Raw genomic sequence first — 20,264 nt, 5'->3', positions numbered from 1 at the left:
TATTTCATGAATCCTCAGTTTCTTGAACAATCAAGAGTGGGGAGGTCTCAAAAATGAAAGTCTGAGTTTTCTAAAAATAAGGCACTTAGAGCTTGAATGGATCACTGAAAAAATAAGTGATGAAAGGTCTCAGTTTGTGAAAAACGTATTAACATTTACACGTTAAAGAGACTTCAGAACTTTTAGCTGAAAAAGAGAATATGATGCTATGACAGTTTTTTTTCCAAATATGATCTTGTTCTGTGTGGTATTGGAAAGCAAGACAATAAACTGTAAGCTGCATGAATAAAAGAACAAATATTCACTACTATAAATCCCACTATATGAATGGTGCTCAAGACATTTTCAATAAATGGTTGAATGCACATATAACAAACAAAAATGAATGGATAAAACTTATAAGGAGGCAGATTTTTACTTATCTAATAACTCAAGCTATTCAAAAATTAGAGGCTTGGAGTGTGGTTCCGTGATAGCAGTAGAGCACTTGCCAGTCTGCTCAAGGCTCTGGGTTTCACCCCAGCACTACTAATTTTTTTTTTAAATAGACTACCCTTGAAAGGAAATGAAAAATTTCATCACTAGAAGTGAAACAGGAGCTAAAGTATCACTTTTTTCAGGGATGTGACAGAATTTATTCATTATATAATGGTTAGACTACATAACCTCTGAGATCTCTGAAAACTCATACTCCAGTTCTATAGATGAATCAAAAGGTGCCTATTCATAGACTTGGGACCAGTATAAAGTATTCTCATGATCTCAGGGAAATTTTCAAGTGGTATGTTTCAATGGCATGTTTATTAAACAAATGCTCATGACAGATTTTCACAACAGCAACAATTGTTACTTCACAACATCAAATCTCACTGACTAAGAAAAAAAATGACAATCACAACAAGGTTAATGGGTTTGGATTATTTTTTCATGTTTTCTTGGAGTAAAACCAGTGTCCTCACTCGTTTTCCTCTCCTTTCTCAAGATTATCTGATTTCATTTTCTTTACCTCTTCTCTGGCCTTGTGTCCCCGGAAGGCTGACTGGATTTTGAGAGCAGCAAACTCCTCCTTTTCTTTCTCTTCCTCAGACTCCTTCATTGAAGGGAGAAAAGTCAAAGAGACTTCTTCAATATCCCATATTTTCCATGCCATAAAATTAACACATAAATTTAATCAATTCAAGGATGTGACTATCTGAGATCTGTTGCTTTCTGAGGGAATTTCATATATTGTCACATTGTTTATGTACCAAACAACAAATGCCAAAATGCAGGATTTTTGTTTTTGTCTTTTTTGGGAGTACTTAAGGCCTCATCCTTACTAGGCAGGCACTCTACCACTTGAGCCAGTCTGCCAGCCCTGTTTTGTGTTGGATATTTTTGAGATATGGTCTCATGAACTATTTCCCTGGGCTGGCTTCAAACCATGGTCCTCCTGAGCTCTGCCTCCTGAGTAGCTAAGATTACAGGAGTGAGCCACTGGTGCCTGGTTTGGTTCTCTTTTCTGTTATTAATTATTATATAACTCTGCCCATTCTTTTTTTAGTATTATCATATTCCATTGTAGTAATGTGCTTTGATTTATTCACTTAGTCTTCTATTTTATTTTTTTGTGGTACTGGGTTTGAAAATTCAGGTCCTCAAGCTTATTAGGCAGGTGCTCTACCACTTGAGCCATTCTACCAGCCCATTCACTCTCCTATTGATGGGCCTTTGGGGTTTTCTGTTCTCCCCCCAGTCCCCATAACAAATAGTGAGGCAAATTTAGTTCCTAAACTCTTAAATGTAAACAGAGTGGTATAAAAACTTCTGAGATGATGCCACAATATGAGCAATGAAGAAATGACACTCCCTTGCCTTCATCCCTGACTTCCCATTACATCTGATGCCATGTTAGGCTTACTGAGTTGTATTGATGTAATTTTGAAATAACTTGTAAATCTTATAGGGGAACAATGTGTGAGAAGTAAGATACTCCTTGAAGGGCATGTCCATTTTAGGTGTCAATTACTGGGTATCTAACTGGGATATTAGGGCATGAAAAGGAACTCGGAAGTTTGGCTTTCAACATTGTAGAGAGCAAGTTTTTCTTTCTCATCATGCCTGGTCCTCTGAGTCTGGACTTTGAAGAATATAGGTGGTGATAAGCTGATAAATGTTTAATAGCTGGCTCTCCGAAACAAACAAATAAACAGACAAAAAACCCAACTCCTGTCCACCTCCCCCAAAACAAGCTCTGATTTGTAGTACTTGCCATAGTCTTAATATCCCAAGTGGCTAACTTTAAGCTATTAAAATAATATTATTGTCCCAGCTGCTTGGGACAGGAAGACTGCTTGATCAGGAGGACTGGGATTCAAAGAGTACACCAGGCAAAAAATTAGCAGTTCCCATTTCAACAAATAAGCTGGATGTGGTGGTGCCTACCTGTAATTTCAGCTATGCCAGAGGCATAGGTAGAAGGATCATGATTTGATGCCAGCCCCCAGCAAAAACGAGATATCTGAAAAGTAACTAAAGCAAAAGAGGGCAGATGGCATGGCTCAAGTGGCAGAGTGCCTGCTTAGCAAGCATGAGGCCCTGAGCCAAAACCAAAAAACAAAAACCCAATGTTACTGAACACGGAGTTGGGGAGGAATGTGCACAGTCACCTCTTGAGTGCTGAGGTTTTTTACAGGGCCCACATGTGGAAGATGAGTAAGCCACATTGTGTAAAACCATTTTATTTGACTGTATTTCTCATTGCTTCTTCTTGGAACTTTTGCCCTTGGGTGGTAGTGACAAAAACAATTAGTGAAAAATTCTCAAAGTGGAAGATGAATCTGAAAGAACAAGACTGGGGCTCTGAGTTCTTCTGTCTGCCTTTCCTCAAGGGGAGATTTTCTGTCCATTGACAATATTAAAAAATTATATTTTATTTTAAAGGGAAGAATGAGGTTTTCTTAATAAGAAGCATGGGGCTGAAAATGACCTAGCAGTTAGTTTATCACTGATGTTAGTTATCTAGAAGGCAAAATTGTAATTTTAACAATATAGCTAATAGGCTGATTCACATTTGGCATACAATTTTAAATTGAGTGATGCCATTCATTGTAGAAATCCAGTAATATATGGAAAATATTACATACAAAGGCAGTAGCTGGTGTCTCTTCCTTTTTCACAGATTTTGGGGACATTTCTTGTTCAGGTTCATATTTCTTGGGTTGTTCTTGCTCCTAGAAAGAGGGGAGAGGGCCAAATAGGCAATGTTTTCAAAATAGCAAAATCTTGGATTAAATTGCTTAAGGGTAATCAGAAATTATGTTATTGAGAAGTAGGGGGAATTAATTATATATCTTTTAACAAAGAAAATATGTTGTAATAAGAAGCAATAAATCAAAACTCTGAAGGGAATATGTATAAACAAATCCGAAGACCAAGGAGTTAGCAAAAATATTTGCTCTTCTGCTTTTGGAATGTATATGCCATTGTTTTATATTAAAAACGATACTAAAAGTTGATAAGGTAATGAATCCTGAAGTATAAAAGAGATGCTAATAGTTTCTAAAATCATTATAAAATAAATGCCATTGTGTTCCATGGTATGAAGTAAGGTTGACTTTTTAATGAAATTTATGCATTAAAAAAACTAAGTCAATATTATGAAAGGGAGAAGGGGAGGGAGGTAAGAGAGGATAATGGGGGTTGGATATGATCAAAGTACATTATATGCATGTATGAAAATGTCCAAATGAAACTTATTATTTTGTATAATTTATATATATTAATATAAAAACTAAGTCAAGGAAGTAAGTTTTGCTGTAGAGAATGATTTAAATACAAAAAGAGACCAGCTCTGTCAATTTTGATAAGGCTATTCAAGTCTTCCTCTACAATAGAGGTATTGCTAATTCACCATGCATGGGAAGAGCTTCTTTAATTCAGAATGGAAACTTAAGGACATATAAGTCAATCAGATAGAGCCTTTAGAATTCAAAAAAAGAAAAATGCTGAAATTGCTGTGTGATACAAGGATGTAACATTTCAACACTGTCCCTTTGATTTCAATAAAACATTAATACAAATAAAACATGAACACAGAGAATCTAGTAAAAGAGAAATAAATAGAATAATCCCATATATGCAGGCACAAATGGATGAAACTTCATATTGGAACTCATGGAATAAGTGACAGCTACTTCTACAGGAGATTCCTCAAATCTACTGGAGAACATCATCAAAACCTGCATTTTGTTAATGCCTCTTAATTCTAATTTCTGTTGGTGCTTTGTATCTAATGGTATTATCACAGTTGTTTAGAGGTGTTCTAAAGTTGTTAGTGTTATTTTTTGAAATGGATCTCACTGTGTTGTCCTTGCAGGCCCTGGACCTCTGGGTCAAGCAATCTTCCTTCCTTAGCCTCGAGTAGCTGGGATTACAGGGGCATGCCACAGAGTATGTTCTCAAATTTTAATGTGCCTACAAATCACTGTGGGGATCTGTTTTGTGGACTAGGGTAGGGGCTGAGACTTTTAATTTCTGTCAAGGTCCTAGTTGATGACAATGATTCTAATCCCACATAGTTCCTCAACCAGTCTTCCTCATCTGAACTAGAGCACAGAATGTTTTGAGTGATGATTTTCTCACTTCTTCCAAGAGATGTGCAAAATTAAAATTACGTTAGATACTAAGGCAAGACACTGATTTCTTACATGCAATGGGTGCCTTCAATTTAGAGCTTAAGGTTTTAGAGGCTCCGTGGCTGAAAAAGGCGGTGTTTGAGAATATTGCTAATGAGAGAAATAGGTTCTGTCTCTGAAGGGATTAGTTTTACAGAGAAAACTCATACCATTACCATCTTTAACTCTAATTAGTCTTTTGGAACATGTAAATGATAACTAAATAACTGGACTAAGTGTTTTATGAAACATTCATTAACTCAAGAACTTGCTTTTGCTAAGCATTGTGATGCTCGATAAAATTTGGAGAATAAAAGGTGGAGTAACTATTCTATAACTTTCAAGGACCTTCTTGTTGGTCATCTTTAAACTTAAGCTAAGTACCTGTACTTAATTCAGACACTTAGAACTTCTCACTAGAAAAAGTAGCACAATTAAAATGTTTTAATAAGTTACTTGCAATGCCTCACAATTCTGGTGAGATCCTAATAATTTCTGTTTTGTAGACAGAAAAAATAGCTAAATCCAGTAGCTTCACAGTGTTGGAGCCAGCTTTGCCATTTTTCTGGGATTTACAGTATGTCTGGAATTTACCTTGGTTTCCCCACTCTGAGTCTGTAAGCAACTTCTGGTAGCTCTGCAATATTGCACACCTCCAGCCAGCCCCGCAATGTTTTCTGTAACTGTACCCACATTCTATAGGGAGGTAGGGGAGAAAATTATGTAACCAACTTGTTTTCCTATAACTGACCCATATACTGCAAAAAACCCCTGGTTACAGAACTCTCCCAGAGAGTATTTAACTGAGCCCCTGACACAGATTGGGGCTCAGGGCTTTGACAACTTATCTTCCCTGAGTCTGCTAGCATAATAAAATTCCTGCTTCCTGCAGAGTGGTCTCGGTGACTTTGTTTCCCCTGCGGTTTCCCGCAACAACAGGACTATACCTTGAATGCATGGTTGTTATAGAAGCGGTCTTCCACCTTAGCTCCCCATTCTGCTGGATCAAAGTTGGTTTCTAAATAATAAAAATATAATAATTTCAAACTTATTTTGAGTTCATTAAAATAAATCTAGAAGAGTAACACAAAACAAGTTTCTTGTTTCAAATCATGTGTTCTTTATTGACAGTTGAAAATCTTAGTGACATTGTACATAGCCTAGTGCTGCAGACATAATCAGTGACCACTAAATATATTAACACCAATTAAATAGTGGATGAGTCCTTAGAGATATTATAAAAGCACCAAAAAACATAATTTCTGCCTTCACAGAATTCTAATAAAATGGGGGAACAAATGTCAATATTTAAAAGTAAATACAGAAACTTACACACATGTATTAGTAAATACAGAAAAGTATACGACAATAAATGCTAAGTAATCAGAAAGTCTGGAAAATAAGGATGGGAGAGGAATTTTTATGAGGCATATTATATAGATCTTGACAGGAAGAAGTATTTTTAAGCAGAGTTTTTCTTCAACTTTTCATTATGAACAATTTCAAACAGACATTATATGCATATATGGAAATTTACAATTAAACACTCTTATGCAATTAATATATACTAATAAAAAAGAAATATTTCTAACTTAGAAAGTAGAGACTAGTGTAATAAATTCCCATGTGTATAGATTCTATTGTTATCAACTCATAATTTATCTTATTTTATCTAGACTTTCCCTGATTATTTTTCTACCCATTCTTCTGATTATTTTCAAGCCAAATTTTCAGGAGTCCTGTTATTTTATCTGCAAATATTTATATCAGCATGTATCTCTAAAATATAGCCTTTTAAAATATAACCATATCATTGTCACATGTAAAAAATACTAACAATATCAACTATCCAAAATTCCCCCATTGTCTAATATATCTCATTATCTTTTTATTGTTAATACACGTTAGATCTTCAAAATGGGCACAGTCTTTTGTTATGTCTTTTAAATCTCTTTTAGTGGAAAATCCCCACTCCCCATTTTTTCCCTTGTAATTTATTTGTTAATGAAATTGTGCCATTTTTCCTTTGGAATTTTCCAGTGTAGGTATTTCTGACTCTAGCTCCATGGTGACTTTTAAATAAGTCCCTTTGCCTTTGCATTTCCAGTAGATTGGTAGTTAGATCTGTAGTTAGATCTGATTTAGGTTTTTTTGGGGGAGAGGGGAAGAATACTTGATTGGAAGTGCTATGTAATCCTGTCAGCAGATAAATAATATCTAATTGTCTATTTTTAAATAATTTCCATGGAGCCCTTGATGATCACTGATTAATTTTAATGTTTTAACTTGATCATTACTTCTTTATTTTCTGGAGGACTCAATAAAGAAAACAGTAGCCCTCATTGAATAGTTACCCTGAAATATGGTTCTTAAAGAAAAGGGTTAAAGGTTTGATTCTTTCCCATTATTAGTATTCAGAAAAATCAGTTGGTTCTCTAGGATCCTCTCATGGTAACCAACGAGTGGTGGGTTCTGATTGTTTGTTTTTAGCATTATTAACTCGTGAGTATTTAACAAACTGGATGAATTCCAATCCATTGCATTTATTCTTCTTCTTGATGCTATTTGTCCAAAATTTGGTCAATGGGAGCTTATTCAGGGGTTCCGATGTTCCCGAGTCCCTTGCAAACAACCCTGGCAATCTTTGAGAGCTTCCTTGTTTTCTTATATGGAAATGTGGTCAGCCTCATCTTTGTCTTTGTGTCTAGTTCATGGAATTAGCTAGTTCTCCAAGAAGTCCTGTTTCCTGGGAAATGGTATTCAGAGATTACAATCTAGGGGCTAGATGCCCACTGATAGTGGGTTGGTCATTGTTTTGAGGCTTTTTAAATGTATCTTTCATTTTTAAAGAAAACATCATGAAGTTGCACTGATATTTTTCAATTCAAATTTAGGATAACATTAACCTAAAGGTTAAGTTAGAGGATTTTATTAACCACTTTCATTTTTCTTTTTCTTTTTTTTTCATTTTTCATTTTTATAATTGTATGTTTTTTTCTTAAACTAAAAATATTATTTCTAATAACGTTAGCATAATGGTTTCTTGTTTTATTCCATAACTAATTTCCAAGTAACTATAGTTAGTTAACTTTCTATTACTGTAACATATACCTGAAAAATCAACTTAAAAAGGGAAAAGACTTATTCTAGCTCAGAATTTTGAAGGTTTTGGTCCATGACCAATAGGACCTGTTGTTTGGGCAGAGTACATCATGACAGGAGTCGTGGTGGAGGAAACTGTTTACCTCATGCTGGAGTGTCAAAGAGAAGACCAGCATCCCACATTCCCAATAACCTCAAATATACCACTAGGCCCCACCTTTTAAAGGTTCCACCCATCTCCCACTGTACCAGGAACTCAGGACCAAGTCTTAAACACACGGGCCTTTGAAGGACATTTCAGATCCAAATTATAGAACCCTGTTATAATACAATAAACATTACTGAAAACAATTAAAAATTTTTAGTTCATTTTGTTTTTAGGATATATCCATTTAGGGATATATGTGAATATATATAAGTTACTGTTAAGTCACTTGAAATAATTCCTTTCTGTGTGTTTATGTTACCCAATCAATACTAGCTCATTTGTTTCACTTTGCTTTTAAATTAGGAATTACTTAACAATTTTAAATTAAATTTTATAACTATGCTAAATGTTAAAATGAATGCAAATTCACAATATATTCTATCATGTTCCTTTTATCCTGTTTTCTCCCCTAGAAGAAAATATGTATTTTTTAAAACAGCCCAGACCAGTCTGGAACTATGTAGCTTGATAAGATACAGCTATGTATTCATGTCGACCTCTTTTGTTAGACAAATGGTAGCATCCCAGGCATAGTTTCTCTCATTTTGTGTTTTTCACTAACTCTTAGAGATCTTCCTAGTGCTTTTTTTACAGCTGTTCACGTGCATTGTGTGAATGTACTTTCAGTTAATTAAATCAATCCCCACTATGGGGTTGGGATGTAGCTACATGGGAAGAGTGCTTTGCCCAGCATCGCTGAGGTCCTGGATTCGATTTTCAGCACAAAACAAAAATCCCTTTCATAGATATTTGGGTTGTTTCCACAAATGTTGCAGTGAAAAGCAGAGATGGAACATCTGGGTCTAAGGTTAAATAGCATTTTGGCAGATATTGCTGAATTCCTGTCTGTGATTTTGGATTACCAGTAATGTTTATGAGTGTTTACTTTCTCCAGCCTTTTCTATAGAATATGTTGGCAACTTCTCGCTTTTTGCCAACATGATGGAGGAATGGATCATGGAAGCTAATTGTAGTTCTTATTTGACTTATATTATTATGGGTTGGTTTGAGTAGACTTTTATATGTTAAGGGCCATTCACATTTATTTTGCTCAAAATTGTTTGTTGATATCTCTTGCCCATTTTTTCTATAGGGTTGTTGTTACTAGTGTGTTGTAACATTTTTACAAGCTCTTTTTTGGGTTTCTTAACCCACTGGATATAAATTGGAAATACATTTTCTTAGTTTGTCATTTGTATTTTTATGTTCCTTAGGGTGTAAGTTTACTTTGACATTGTCAATTCTATCAGTCTGTTTCCAAACAATGTCTGAAGTTTTGAAGCAATTAAAGTAATTTAGCTAGCATTTTTTCTTCTGTTATGTTATAGAGATTTCATCATATTTTCTCCTAGTATTTGTATAGTTCCTTTAAATTTTTATTTTCTCTTATTGTTGTGCTGGGTGGGGATACATTGTGGCATTTACAAAGGTTCTTACAATGTATCAAATATATCATATTTGAATTCACCCCCTCCACCATTCTCCTTCATCCCCCCTCCCTAAAATGTTTTTAATCTCCTATCTATTTGGAATTTATTCTGGCATATATTAAATTGATCCAGTTTTATTTTTCCATTTTTATCTCAGTATCTTTTAATAAGAAGTCTATTTTCCCCCTAGTGACCTGAGATACTACTTACATTATATGCTAACATAATTAAGACTAATAAACATATGAAATGGGCTAGGAATGTAGCTCAGTGGTAGAGCTCTTGCCTACCTTGCCCAAGGTGCTGAGTTTAATCCCCAGCACTGGAAAAAAAAAAAAAAAGTTACCTGTGAGGAAAGATGGCAAGGGAATTCTTGCATTGTGTGGGAGACTAGATTTCTTTTGTCTTTCTAAAGAGAGTAAATTCTGATGCTTGTATCAGCTGAGTAATTCATCTTTGGTTAACAAGGGTGGAAGTGAGTGTGGTTTTCAATTTTTCAAATGGTTTTACCCACTGTTTATCAGTTAAGAGAAATAGTATCCTGGGCTATTAATCTGAATCATCTATTGCTTTTATTACTATGATGTGGTAACAATGACTCAAATGTTTTTGTAATGGTATGTTTCTGAGTTCTAAAATTAAACAAATGACTAAAGACTTTTTTAACTCGGTGAATTTGTAAAATTAATGTTATAATAACAAAATTAGTGTTCATGACAAATGACCTCTTTTCCCAAAGGATTGCTTTTAATAGCCCTTTTCCCTAAATATGGTTTTGCCAAATATTTTCAGTGGAACTTAAAAGTTTCAGATTGTGCATTGTATTCACCGTAGCTGGATATGGGAAAGACCAACAATAGTCAGGAAACTGGTAGACATTTTGAGTTCTGCAAGGGCAGAACAAAACAGGCATTGGGGTGGAGCTGTTTGGGAGCTGTTGTAATTCAAGCCTTGTGCTAGTTTTTTTTTCCTCTCTAAAATGATTTACAATGGAATGTCTGTTTTCTTGTGGCTATTTTTAGTCACACTTAACCACCTGTTGGAATACTATAACCAAAAGTAAGGAGAATGGCATATAGAAAATGGTTGTTCTAGTTAGGAGTATGTTATTTATGCCTTATACTCAGTTCAAACAAAGTTATTTTTTACATTGATGAACTTTATAGAGAACTGTTGTATAAAGAATTGGTTTGTATTTGTAAATTTTGAAAATGTGTTCATTTCAACGTGCATCTCAAGGCCTTCTCAGTAAGATTTTTGGGAGTAAAAATTCTCAACAGAAAGTGGGTTTAAGTCTTGCTTATATTTTGTGAATAAAATGATCGAATGCTAAAAATATGACAGTAGGTTATTTACTTATTTTTGTGGTACCAGGAATTGAACTACATCTTCTAGGTAAGTCCTCTACCACTGAGCTACCTTCCTAGCCCAAGAGTAGGTTTTCAGTACAGATTTCAAGCTGTAATGATTTACTTTTGATCACTGGACGAGTCCTGATAGGCTGGGGAATTGTGGGAGCAAAGGAACTTACTTTGGATCTCAATCAAAGAACTACTGTTACTGTGGATCTTAGTTTCTGAACAGGATGGGCTTTGAATGTATAAAGAATATATACGTTCCCAAGCTGGTAGTCTTTTCAAAGTAGTTTGTCTCTTTATTGAAGAAGTTTCATATACCCCAGCAAATACCAATTTACTTAATCTAAGGAATGTTGAATTATTTTTATAACACTTACAATACTTTCAAATGAGACAAATCAAAATTGAAAGAAAACTGCAAATTATCTTTTCAGGAAGAACAATCAACTATTAGGAGTAATAAGAACAGTCTGTTATAAAGTGGAGAGATATACTGTACCATCTTTTGAAGGCCCCTTCCACACAGTGTGTGCACTGAAATACAATGGAGGAGGTCTGGAGAATAAACTTGAATAATGTGAAACTAAAAAAAAAGGCACATATTGTCTCAAATAGCAAGAACTGTCATTTGAAGCCACCTGCCTCATAAAGGCTTTCTGTAGAATGAAGATGGTCTTATGTTTTATCATAACCAAATGCTTAGTCTTTTATTTAAACAATACCTATTTTTTCAAAAAGCTTACTCTCTCTTTTCTCTAGAAGGTTTTCAAAATACGCTGCTGCAAAAGCTGGTATGTTTTCTGGTTGCTCCCTCAGAATCTCACGTGTCAGCCCTTCAAGAAGATTCCCAAATCCTTGTGGAATTCGGTAGTGGGTGTTGGAGAATGGAATCGACATCTTCTTGGGAAGAACTGCCTATGGTACCTAGAGATTCATTAAAAAGTACTGTCTTTAAATTTGTCTAATCATAATTATATTATCACAACTATGACAACAAATTACTTCCAAGAACCCATTTTCTGGACTTCAATTCTTTCTTTTTTCATTTCACATGACCCCAATCCAGTAATTTCTTCCACAGAATTTTGAATTCTCCATTAGGAACTAGATTACACAGATCCATTTAACTGGCTGAGTCAGTTAAAAAAAATTATAAAAGCACAAGAATCTTCACTATAACACTAAGTACTTTTTGTCTCTGTCCCTCTGTCTTCCTGGCCTTAAAAGGTGAGAGTAATTTTGCTATCCCACAAGTATTTAGACAGTCCAAAGCTAGTTTGACTGTATTGTCAATTGCTGAGCACACCCTGTTTAAAGTCTAAAACAAAACTTAAAAACTAGTCTTGGTGCTAGAAAATTAGCTTGAAGTTTCGCACTTTTTTTTTTTTTTCTCTCAGCTGCCACTTTGAAACATGACCTACTATGTCTTGAAGGACCTCTGTACTGTGCAATGGGGTTGAGGAGGGGAGGGAGAAGGTCATGGTTTTGAAACCCCAGCCTTCAAGTTTTGGGATTCTTATATATATTCTGGTTTTGTCGTGACCAGGCCTTCTCCTCCCGTCCTGGAATAATACAAGGGCTAAATTAAAGGTAACTGGCAAACAGCCGGTTGACTACTGAGCTGCGTTTGTGAGCATGTCAAGGAGCATGTCAAGGCCGAATAAAGGCGGGGGTCGTGGTAGGGCCCAGGCTGCGGCGATCTGTGGAGGGTCTTCTCTTTTTTCTTTCTTTCCGTTTTTTTTTTTTTTTTTTTTGAGTTAACAGGAGATGAGGTTCTGAATCATTCTAGAGTTGTAAAAAGGACTGGAGAGTCCCTGCTCCAAGCTGGGGAGTGAGGGCAGACGGAGGGGGAGGGTCAAACCATGGCGAGACGTCGAGGACCTAGGGTTCCAGACTGTCCTTGGTTCCCAATCTTCTCCAGGGTTCCCAGGGGTGTCGGGGATGTTGAGAGACTAGAGAGACGAAAGGAAAAGGCGAGGCCTCGGTGCTGGAGAGGAAGTAGGGGAAACCACCTCACCTCTACTTTCTCTCCGAGTTGGTGCCGATGGTTCCGCCTGTTTTTTCTCGTTGCTGGGTAACCGTTTTTTCAAAAGCGCAAACAAACTACGGAGGCCGAGAAGGAGAGGCGCGATTCGCCCTATGGACGCAGATGGTTTCAAGGACTAAAGGTCTCGGGGAGGGTGGGGCCGGTCCACAGGCCCCGCCCACCACAGTCACCGCCCCCGCCCCCGCCCCCGCCCCCGCCTAGGTGCTTCTCTGAGTCCAGCGCGTTGGCGGAAGATCCTCGCAAGCATGGCCCCGGGGGCTGTATTTGGGCTGCTGCTGCCATTACTCCTGTGGGCCGGCAGAAGTGCAGGTGAGCGGCCCGGCTCGGCCGAACCTCTGTCCGTCAAACTGCGCCGACTCACTGGTCCTACATGCGGTTCTGGATCTCGGCCAGCGCGCACGCTCTCAAGATCTGTGACCAATCGGGTCAGGAGCGATCTTCTCCTAACCAGTCCTGGCGTGCGGGTGTTTGCGGGGTGAGCCCGCTTTCTTCACTCCCACCCACCGTCCTTGACACACGGAGTGGGGGGCAGAGGGAAAGCTGGGTTTATCTGAGTGGGGAGCGCTACTGTGCCCAGACCCAGGCCCTCAGGGAAACTCAGAGGGAAGGGGGCGAAGCTAGTTAGATAATATTTGGAAACAGGTGCCTGAGTCATGCAGAGTATCTGCCCCCTCAGTGGTGCCCTTAGGGAGGGTTTGCATCAGGATGGGTTCCTTGAGGGAATTAAATTTTACTAGTTTAAGTGGTTATTAGGGCTAAGAAATACAACCCCCTCACTCGCTCAGAATAATTTAAGACTCAGCTTTGGTTTCTGGTGCAGTTTAGAGACATTGGTGGTGAGATAATATGCATGGAATTGAGGAAGGGTTGACTCCAGAGGCTGTTGTGCAGGATGGGGCCTACCTTTTGAATACCCTGAGCTAGGCACTGGGTCACAGCAAGGAGAGACCCGGAAGACAGACTCTGCCTGTTCATGCAAAGAAAAGTGATAATGGTGGACTTTTTGATTGTCTTCATCAAACTACTGAAAGAGTGGGGACCCCAAGATTCCTGTTAAGAAATGAAACTAGCAGCTGAGAACATAGCTTAGTGGTGGAATGCTTGCCTAGTATGCACGAGGCCCTGGATTTGATCCTCAGCACAGCAATAAATAAGAAAAGAAATGAAAGTTGAGGTGGGAGAATGGCACAACTGCTGCTATACCTAAGCACCAAACAGCTGCCCATAGATGGTTTTCAGAGTTTAACAAAAATGCCACTCTGCTTGCTGGGTCCATCATCAGAGGTGGTGAAAAAGCTAAAGAGGGGAGTAGAACCATTATTTTAGTAGTCTCTTTGGTACAGGCTATTAACTTTGTCAGTGTTTTTTGGTGTGTTTTTGGTGGGAATGGGATTTGAACTGAGGGCTTTGTGCTTTGAAAGCAGGTGCTCTATTGCTTGGACCATACCTCCAGTCCATTTTGCTCTGGTTATTTTGCAGATGGGATCTTGCTAATTGTTTGCTGGGGCTGGCCTAAAGCTGCAGTCCTCCCGATCTCATCCTTCCAAGTAGCTAGTGTTGTTGGAGTGAGCCACTGGTGCTGGACTTAGTATTTTATTTCCTCTGGATCATGTCATTACATTATCTTCATTAACACTGACTGTATTTTTCATTCATTCATTCATGCTCTAAAATTCCCTTCCTTCTTACTTGATTGAATACCCTAACATCTTTAAATTATCCCTACTCCTAGGGCTGGGCACAGTGGCTCAAGTGGTAAAACTGCTTAGCTAGCATGAAACCCTTAGTTTCAAACCCCAGTACTGCCAAAAAAAAAAGGTGTAAATTATTCCCATTCCTGCTCAGTTTATCATGTACTATTTGAGATGTAGCAAATTATATGTAACAACAACAACAAAACCCAGTGAAATGACCCAAGAGCTCACCACCCAGTTTGAGAACTATAACATTGTTTTATTGAGACTGCCAGTGTGTTCCTTAGTAAATCTGCCAAGTCCCCATCAGAGGTAACCACTGACCTAAGAATTTTGTTAGTCCCCTTGCTATGATGATCTCTTCCCACTTCACTCATTATTCTTCTCTGATGCAACTGAAGAGAGAAATTGAAGACCTTGAAAAATTCAAGTGCTAAATGTGTCTTGTATTTGACATAAATACTCACTTCTTTCTTTTATTCTTTTTTGCCCATTGCTCAATTCCTTGGTAATGTTCCACTGTCTAATCAGCTTGGAATTTGAGCTTTATAAGGACAGAGAATGTGTTTTTTTTTTTTTTTCTTTGATTATCATCCAGATGTAACTGTTGGAACGTGAAAATTACAGGTGGAATCAGGTGACTTGATTTCTAATCCTGTCATACATTACCTTGTGACTTCATGTGAGTCCAAGAAATTTAATGTCTGCAGTGTCATTAGCACTGTGACTACCACAGTAAGCTTCTAGTAGAATGTCAGCTCCCTGCCAGCAAGGATTTTTTTGTTTTTCCTCCACCCCCATTTAAAAATAGTTCTGGCACATAGTAGGTAGTAATAAAGAAATAGTTCTTGACTATGCAGTCTATTTTTGAAAATTACTTAATCTACTTGAGTCTTTGTCTCTTGAACAGTAATATGATTATACCCCTTGATCAGTAAGCAACATAAATCGATTATACCATAATCATAAAGATCCACCTCTAAAATTTTTTAGCCCAGCATAGAGTCATGCACTAGAGGTTTAGGTTCAGTAAGTATGTGTTGGCAAACACAGACTGGCTTGAAAAGGCATTTCCTGAGCCTATGGGCACTGGCTACACACACAAACATGCAGGCAGCAGCCATTGTTTTCACTCCATTCTTCCACTCCCACCCTCTCTCTACTTAGCTCTTATTTATGCCTTTGATTTTTGGGTTTTTTCCATATGAAGCACCTACCTGAGACAGGCCCTCCCACACATGTGCCTTTCCCTTCCCCCAGCAGGCTGCTAGCTTGCTTATGCAGTTCTGCGGTGTTGTGGTCTTAGAGTGTTTTGCTAGCTGTGCATGTCCAGCCTGGTAGGCCTTCTGATGATCTTTGATTGTTATGTATGGTTCATGATGAGAGAGAGCTAGTGAGACAGAGAGAGAGAGAGAGAGAGAGAGAGAGAGAGAGACAGAGAGAGAGAGAGACAGAGAACTACAGGTTTTTAGGGATTGGGTTGTTATTCCAAGAACAGTATAAATAGGGCACCAAGCTTGTAAGGAGACCCCATTAGCTGTACTGCACCTATAAGTATAGCCTAAGGAGCTCATTGTCATTTGAAGCTTCAGGAAGAGAAATGTCAACCTTATTAATTCTGAGTCTCTATCTTGCCTATCATTTTTATTTAAAACCCATTTAAAAAAACCCCTTAATTATAAATTATTTTCTTTTAGGGATTTTTTTGGCTTGTTTTGTTCAGACAGATTGGGACATATATTTATTATTTTCCTTGTTAAATTTTGATGAGGAGCTCAATGAGATCATTTGGATGGATGCTTGTTATTAAAAATGCTTTGATATAAGATGGAAGTTAAAAATAGGAAAGATCTCGTTAAAGTGAGTTCTTATTCAGTCTTGTTAGTGACTCTCTAGAATTGAATCTGCAGTTTCATGTGTGCCTCCTCTTTTCTTTTTGTATGATTTACATTGTGAAATGGATAAAATTGTGACAAAAGTCCTTTCCTCAGACATTTTCACCTTCTGTCTCTCACTGACTTTATTTTTGGGTCTTGATTTATCTGAATTTACCTGAGGAAGAAGGAGATTTGTTGCAGATATTCACAAATATGGTACATTGGGTCCTGAAAAAACTATAATAAGGGGATTATTTGAAGGCAATTACATTGATAAGTTGGACAGGGAGATTAAGAGGGGAAATATTAGAGAAGCTACGTTGGAGAGAGGCATGCTATTTCCTCCTTGCTGCTAGGAATAGGCATGGTTGTAGAAAGTCAGAGAAGGAAGGGATTGATTTCCCTCATAAACACCATCTGTGGAGGGCATGAAAGGTGCATTTGAACAATTTAGGGGGAGAAGATCAAGTGTTAGGGCCAAATCTGAGCATAGATCAAGACCTCTGAAAGGGAGAGAAGGAGGCCAAGGTACATTGGTTTCCTTGGGCTCTTTGAGGTCTCCATAGTCATCTTGTACTATGATGCATATGGTTGGAAACTATTCTTGGTATGTTGTTTACCTAATTAGGAGAAATAAGATCTAGGTTTAGAGGAGTAAAAGGACTGAGAATACTCCAATTGTTTTGTATAGACTGTATTTTCTTTGCTGTTTCACCAGATACACTTGGTGTTATATCTTCCTGATAATGCTCCTCTAAGTGTTTGCTACATTTTTTAGGTATCGGTTTTCGCTTTGCTTCATACATGAATAATTACATGGTGCTTCAGAAGGCGCCTGCTGGGGCAGTGATCTGGGGCTATGGTACACCTGGAGCCATAGTGACAGTGACCTTGTGCCAAGGTCAGGAAACCATCATGAAAAAAGTGGCCAGTGTGAAAGGTAAGGCAGCTCATCCTCTGTTCAGCTATTGTCTTCTTCTGCCACCTGCTGGATCATTTGAAAATGGATGCTTATGTTCCAGCCCATTCATCTATCCATCCATTTATAAAAGTTGTATGTGTAATTGAGTAATTACACATTACTGAGTGGTTACTGTGTGGTAGGCACTGAGGATACAACAAAGAATAATAAGGCTCAGTCAAAGTCACTGCTGCCAAGGAGCTCACTGAACAATACAAATAGACCCCCAGGCAGGTAGTAGTGTGATGAAAACCATGGTGGACATGTATGTGGAGTGTCATGGGATACAGGAGAGAAACATGAAGTGTAGATTGGATGGTATGGGAAAGTTTCCATAGAAAGTGACATTTGAGCTGAATCATATATAAAGGAGAAGCAGTATGGAGCTGTGACTAAGAACTTTGGCTCTGGATTCACGTCCTGATTGTCATTTAATGACTATATAAGCTTGAACATGTTATTAAACATCTCTGTGTCACAGTTTCTTCGTGTGTAAAGTGGAGATGGTCATAATACTTATTTACTGTGAGGATTATTGTGAGGATTAAATGAATTAACATATATAAAGTACTGGGAACAGTGCTTGGCACACAGTAAGTGCTCAGTGACTTTTACCAGTTATTATTGTTGCTATTATTTTTTCTTCAGTCACTGAAATATTTATTGAGTGCCTACTACGTGTCAGATAGCATATGAGGCCTCTATCTTAATGCTGCCTGTAGATTAGGGGAGAAGGCAGGAAAATAGTAATTATAGTTAGGTGTGATAAGTGCCACAATAAGGAAGGATGAGTTGTATGGGAGGGCTTAATAGGGTGGTAGGAATAATGAACTTAGTCTAAAGCTGATCTTAAAAGATAAGTAGGACAAACAGGTAGAGGGGAAAGCCTAGGCAAAGGCATGGGGGCTGGAGTGCACATGGATCACTGGAGAAATGCCAGGCAGATGGTTTGATCTGGAATGTAAGTGATTAGTGGTAGATGACAGGAGATAAGGTTGGGAAGATAGGGAGGCTTATTTGTCTTTGTTAAGGAATGTACATCTTTGATTAGTAGATTTTAAAGAATTAACTAGTTAAAATTTTTAGCATACACTAATAGTACCAGGTGGTTTCATTGTGGTAATTCCATAGATGTGTACAGTGTACTTTGAACAAGTTTCACCTCCTGTATTGTATTCCCTTAATCCCCTCCTTCCTTCCTCCCTTTTTCAAACAGTATTTGGTAAGTTTCATTATACTTATCTTCATATATGTATATATGTATAACATTTTCTGGAGCAATAGATTTTTAAGTAGAAAATCACATGGTAAGATGGGTATTTTAGAAATATCACTTTGGCAGCACTGTAGAAGATGGATTGGAGCTCATTCTAAGATAGGGGTAGTAGACCTTTTAGCAGGATCTTATGATATCCAGGCAAGACATGATTGAGGGCTGGACTTGAGAAATTGGTTATGAGGATGGATGTCAAGAAGGCGAGAATTAGCAGCTTCCATAAGCAGGGAGATCTTATAAAGGGGTCTTTGTCTAGAAGAGACAAAGATATAGAAGACAGTGTGTGGAGGAGGCAAAGGTGGAAGTCAGAGGATGCAGGAAGACATGCTCAGGGATGGGCCTTGATAGAGGTAGCGCTGGAGCTATGGGATGTAGAGGTGAGAGTGAGACAGGTGGAAGGCTAACTGGGGTGGTGGAGTTAATATACACATTGGTGGTTTGAAAATACATGCGATTGGCTCCTGAGAAGGGTTGTATTGTTAGCACTGTCAGTATACAGAACTGACTGTCCAGTCCAGAGTCATCTATGCCTTGGTGCTGTGTCTTCACAATTCAGTAAATTTCCATTCAGCAAGCATTTAAAAATACTATGTGCCAGGCATATATGCAAAGTAAGCACTTCTTGTTCTTGGGATATTAAGACTTTTGAAGGTAAGAATGTTATAGGTGAAACTATAACTAGCTGATAGAGACATGGTTCTGCTTTGACCTTAATGCCACAGGTGATGTGCAGTCTATCCTGAAAATGAATTTCAGGACTAGCAGTGCTTTCTGTTGATGTTGTGTTCCTATTAGAAATGAGTAGTATTGTGTGAAAATAGTGGTCTTCGCAGTGAATGACATTGATTTAGAAATCTAAAGAACTGCTGTGGTTTAAAAAGAAGAAAAGGAATTTCCTTGGTGCCGATAATGTTACAAATAAATATGCAGGAGACAGAGACTACCTAGTATTGTAGAAATAGATAAAAAAAGCACATGATATTCTATAGCATTTCAATTTTTAAGATTGTCCTTATGCATTATTTTTAGAGACTCTCCCCCCACCCCCCGCCACCCCATGCCTGTTTTAGGACGGATACTTGAGGTGGGCAGAGACAAGGCAAGAGGGTAGGTGGTAATGGGAAGGAATAAAAGGTAATCGTTAAGAGACGTGCTTCCTTTTTCCTTCACAGTGATCGTGAACCTGCTCATTTATCTCGAGTTCAATTTTATAAACATCTCTTAAGGGCTTCCTTCATATAAAACACTGAGCTAGAAACCCTAAGAAAAGTCAAAGAATACAAACAGTGCTCACCATCCAGAAGCTCAGTCTCTCATGCTGTGCTTTTGCTTTGAGTGGTTTAGGTTCGAGTAACGCTCCACTGTGAAGTGATAATGTTGTTTGGAGTTAAAATAGCCATCAGAATTTAAGAGAATCTAGTGATTTATGGACTGTTGATAATTTCACCGGAGAAGGGGTTGATGTTATTAGTGGTGGTAGTGGTAGATCTATTTATCAGACTTTCAAAATTTCTTGGTAGAGAAGGAAGATATTTTAGTTTATAAAAATCAGCACAGTTACATCATCAGTGGGCATCTTGCTTTGTCTCACGCACAAAGCAAAATGGATTAAGTATTTGGAATAAAGAAGGTAGACCTGTAAGAAAACTCATAGAG

The 20,264-nt window shown here is 37.8% G+C and overlaps 2 protein-coding genes across 4 annotated transcripts in view; one reads left to right on the top strand and one right to left on the bottom strand.

The window, feature by feature from the left end:
* Nucleotides 1-470: 470 nt before the first annotated feature.
* Nucleotides 471-12,909, bottom strand: Spa17 (sperm autoantigenic protein 17). 2 transcript variants are annotated; one of them, XM_074056933.1, is made up of 5 exons: nucleotides 12,771-12,909; nucleotides 11,476-11,677; nucleotides 5,603-5,673; nucleotides 3,126-3,212; nucleotides 471-1,090 (listed from the first exon to the last, which is right to left on the bottom strand). In XM_074056933.1, exons 2-5 carry the CDS (start codon nucleotides 11,648-11,650, stop codon nucleotides 956-958), a joined length of 468 nt encoding a protein of 155 aa, XP_073913034.1. In that variant the 5' UTR covers nucleotides 11,651-11,677; nucleotides 12,771-12,909; the 3' UTR covers nucleotides 471-955. The 2 variants fall into 2 exon arrangements, with proteins under 2 accessions (XP_073913034.1, XP_020013397.1); XM_020157808.2 differs by having other exon boundaries at nucleotides 11,497-11,677.
* A 73-nt stretch (nucleotides 12,910-12,982) lies between these two features.
* Nucleotides 12,983-20,264, top strand: part of Siae (sialic acid acetylesterase) — a 34,140-nt gene continuing 26,858 nt past the window's right edge. The window contains exons 1-2 of one of the 2 annotated variants that reach the window (XM_020157828.2): nucleotides 12,983-13,109; nucleotides 17,150-17,311. In XM_020157828.2, the coding sequence (XP_020013417.2) occupies nucleotides 13,046-13,109; nucleotides 17,150-17,311 (226 nt within the window). In that variant the 5' untranslated portion in view covers nucleotides 12,983-13,045. The remainder of the gene's footprint in view (nucleotides 13,110-17,149; nucleotides 17,312-20,264) is intronic. The other variant, XM_020157829.2, reaches the window with a different exon arrangement.

Source organism: Castor canadensis, chromosome 2 (assembly GCF_047511655.1).
Source record: "Castor canadensis chromosome 2, mCasCan1.hap1v2, whole genome shotgun sequence".
Taxonomy (NCBI): Eukaryota; Metazoa; Chordata; class Mammalia; order Rodentia; family Castoridae; genus Castor; species Castor canadensis.
Note: the sequence above shows the minus strand (reverse complement) of the source record. Positions and strands in the feature narration are given on the sequence as shown.

Excerpts from the sequence above, each read along its gene's own strand:
- Spa17 (XM_074056933.1), bottom strand. The coding sequence starts at position 11,650 with ATGTCGATTCCATTCTCCAACACCCACTACCGAATTCCACAAGGATTT. Across the intron at positions 5,674-11,475 it reads TAAGCTTTTTGAAAAAATAG|AAACCAACTTTGATCCAGCA; the intron begins GTATTGTTTAAA and ends TTTATTATTTAG. Across the intron at positions 1,091-3,125 it reads AGACACCAGCTACTGCCTTT|GAGTCTGAGGAAGAGAAAGA; the intron begins GTATGTAATATT and ends CCTTCAATGAAG.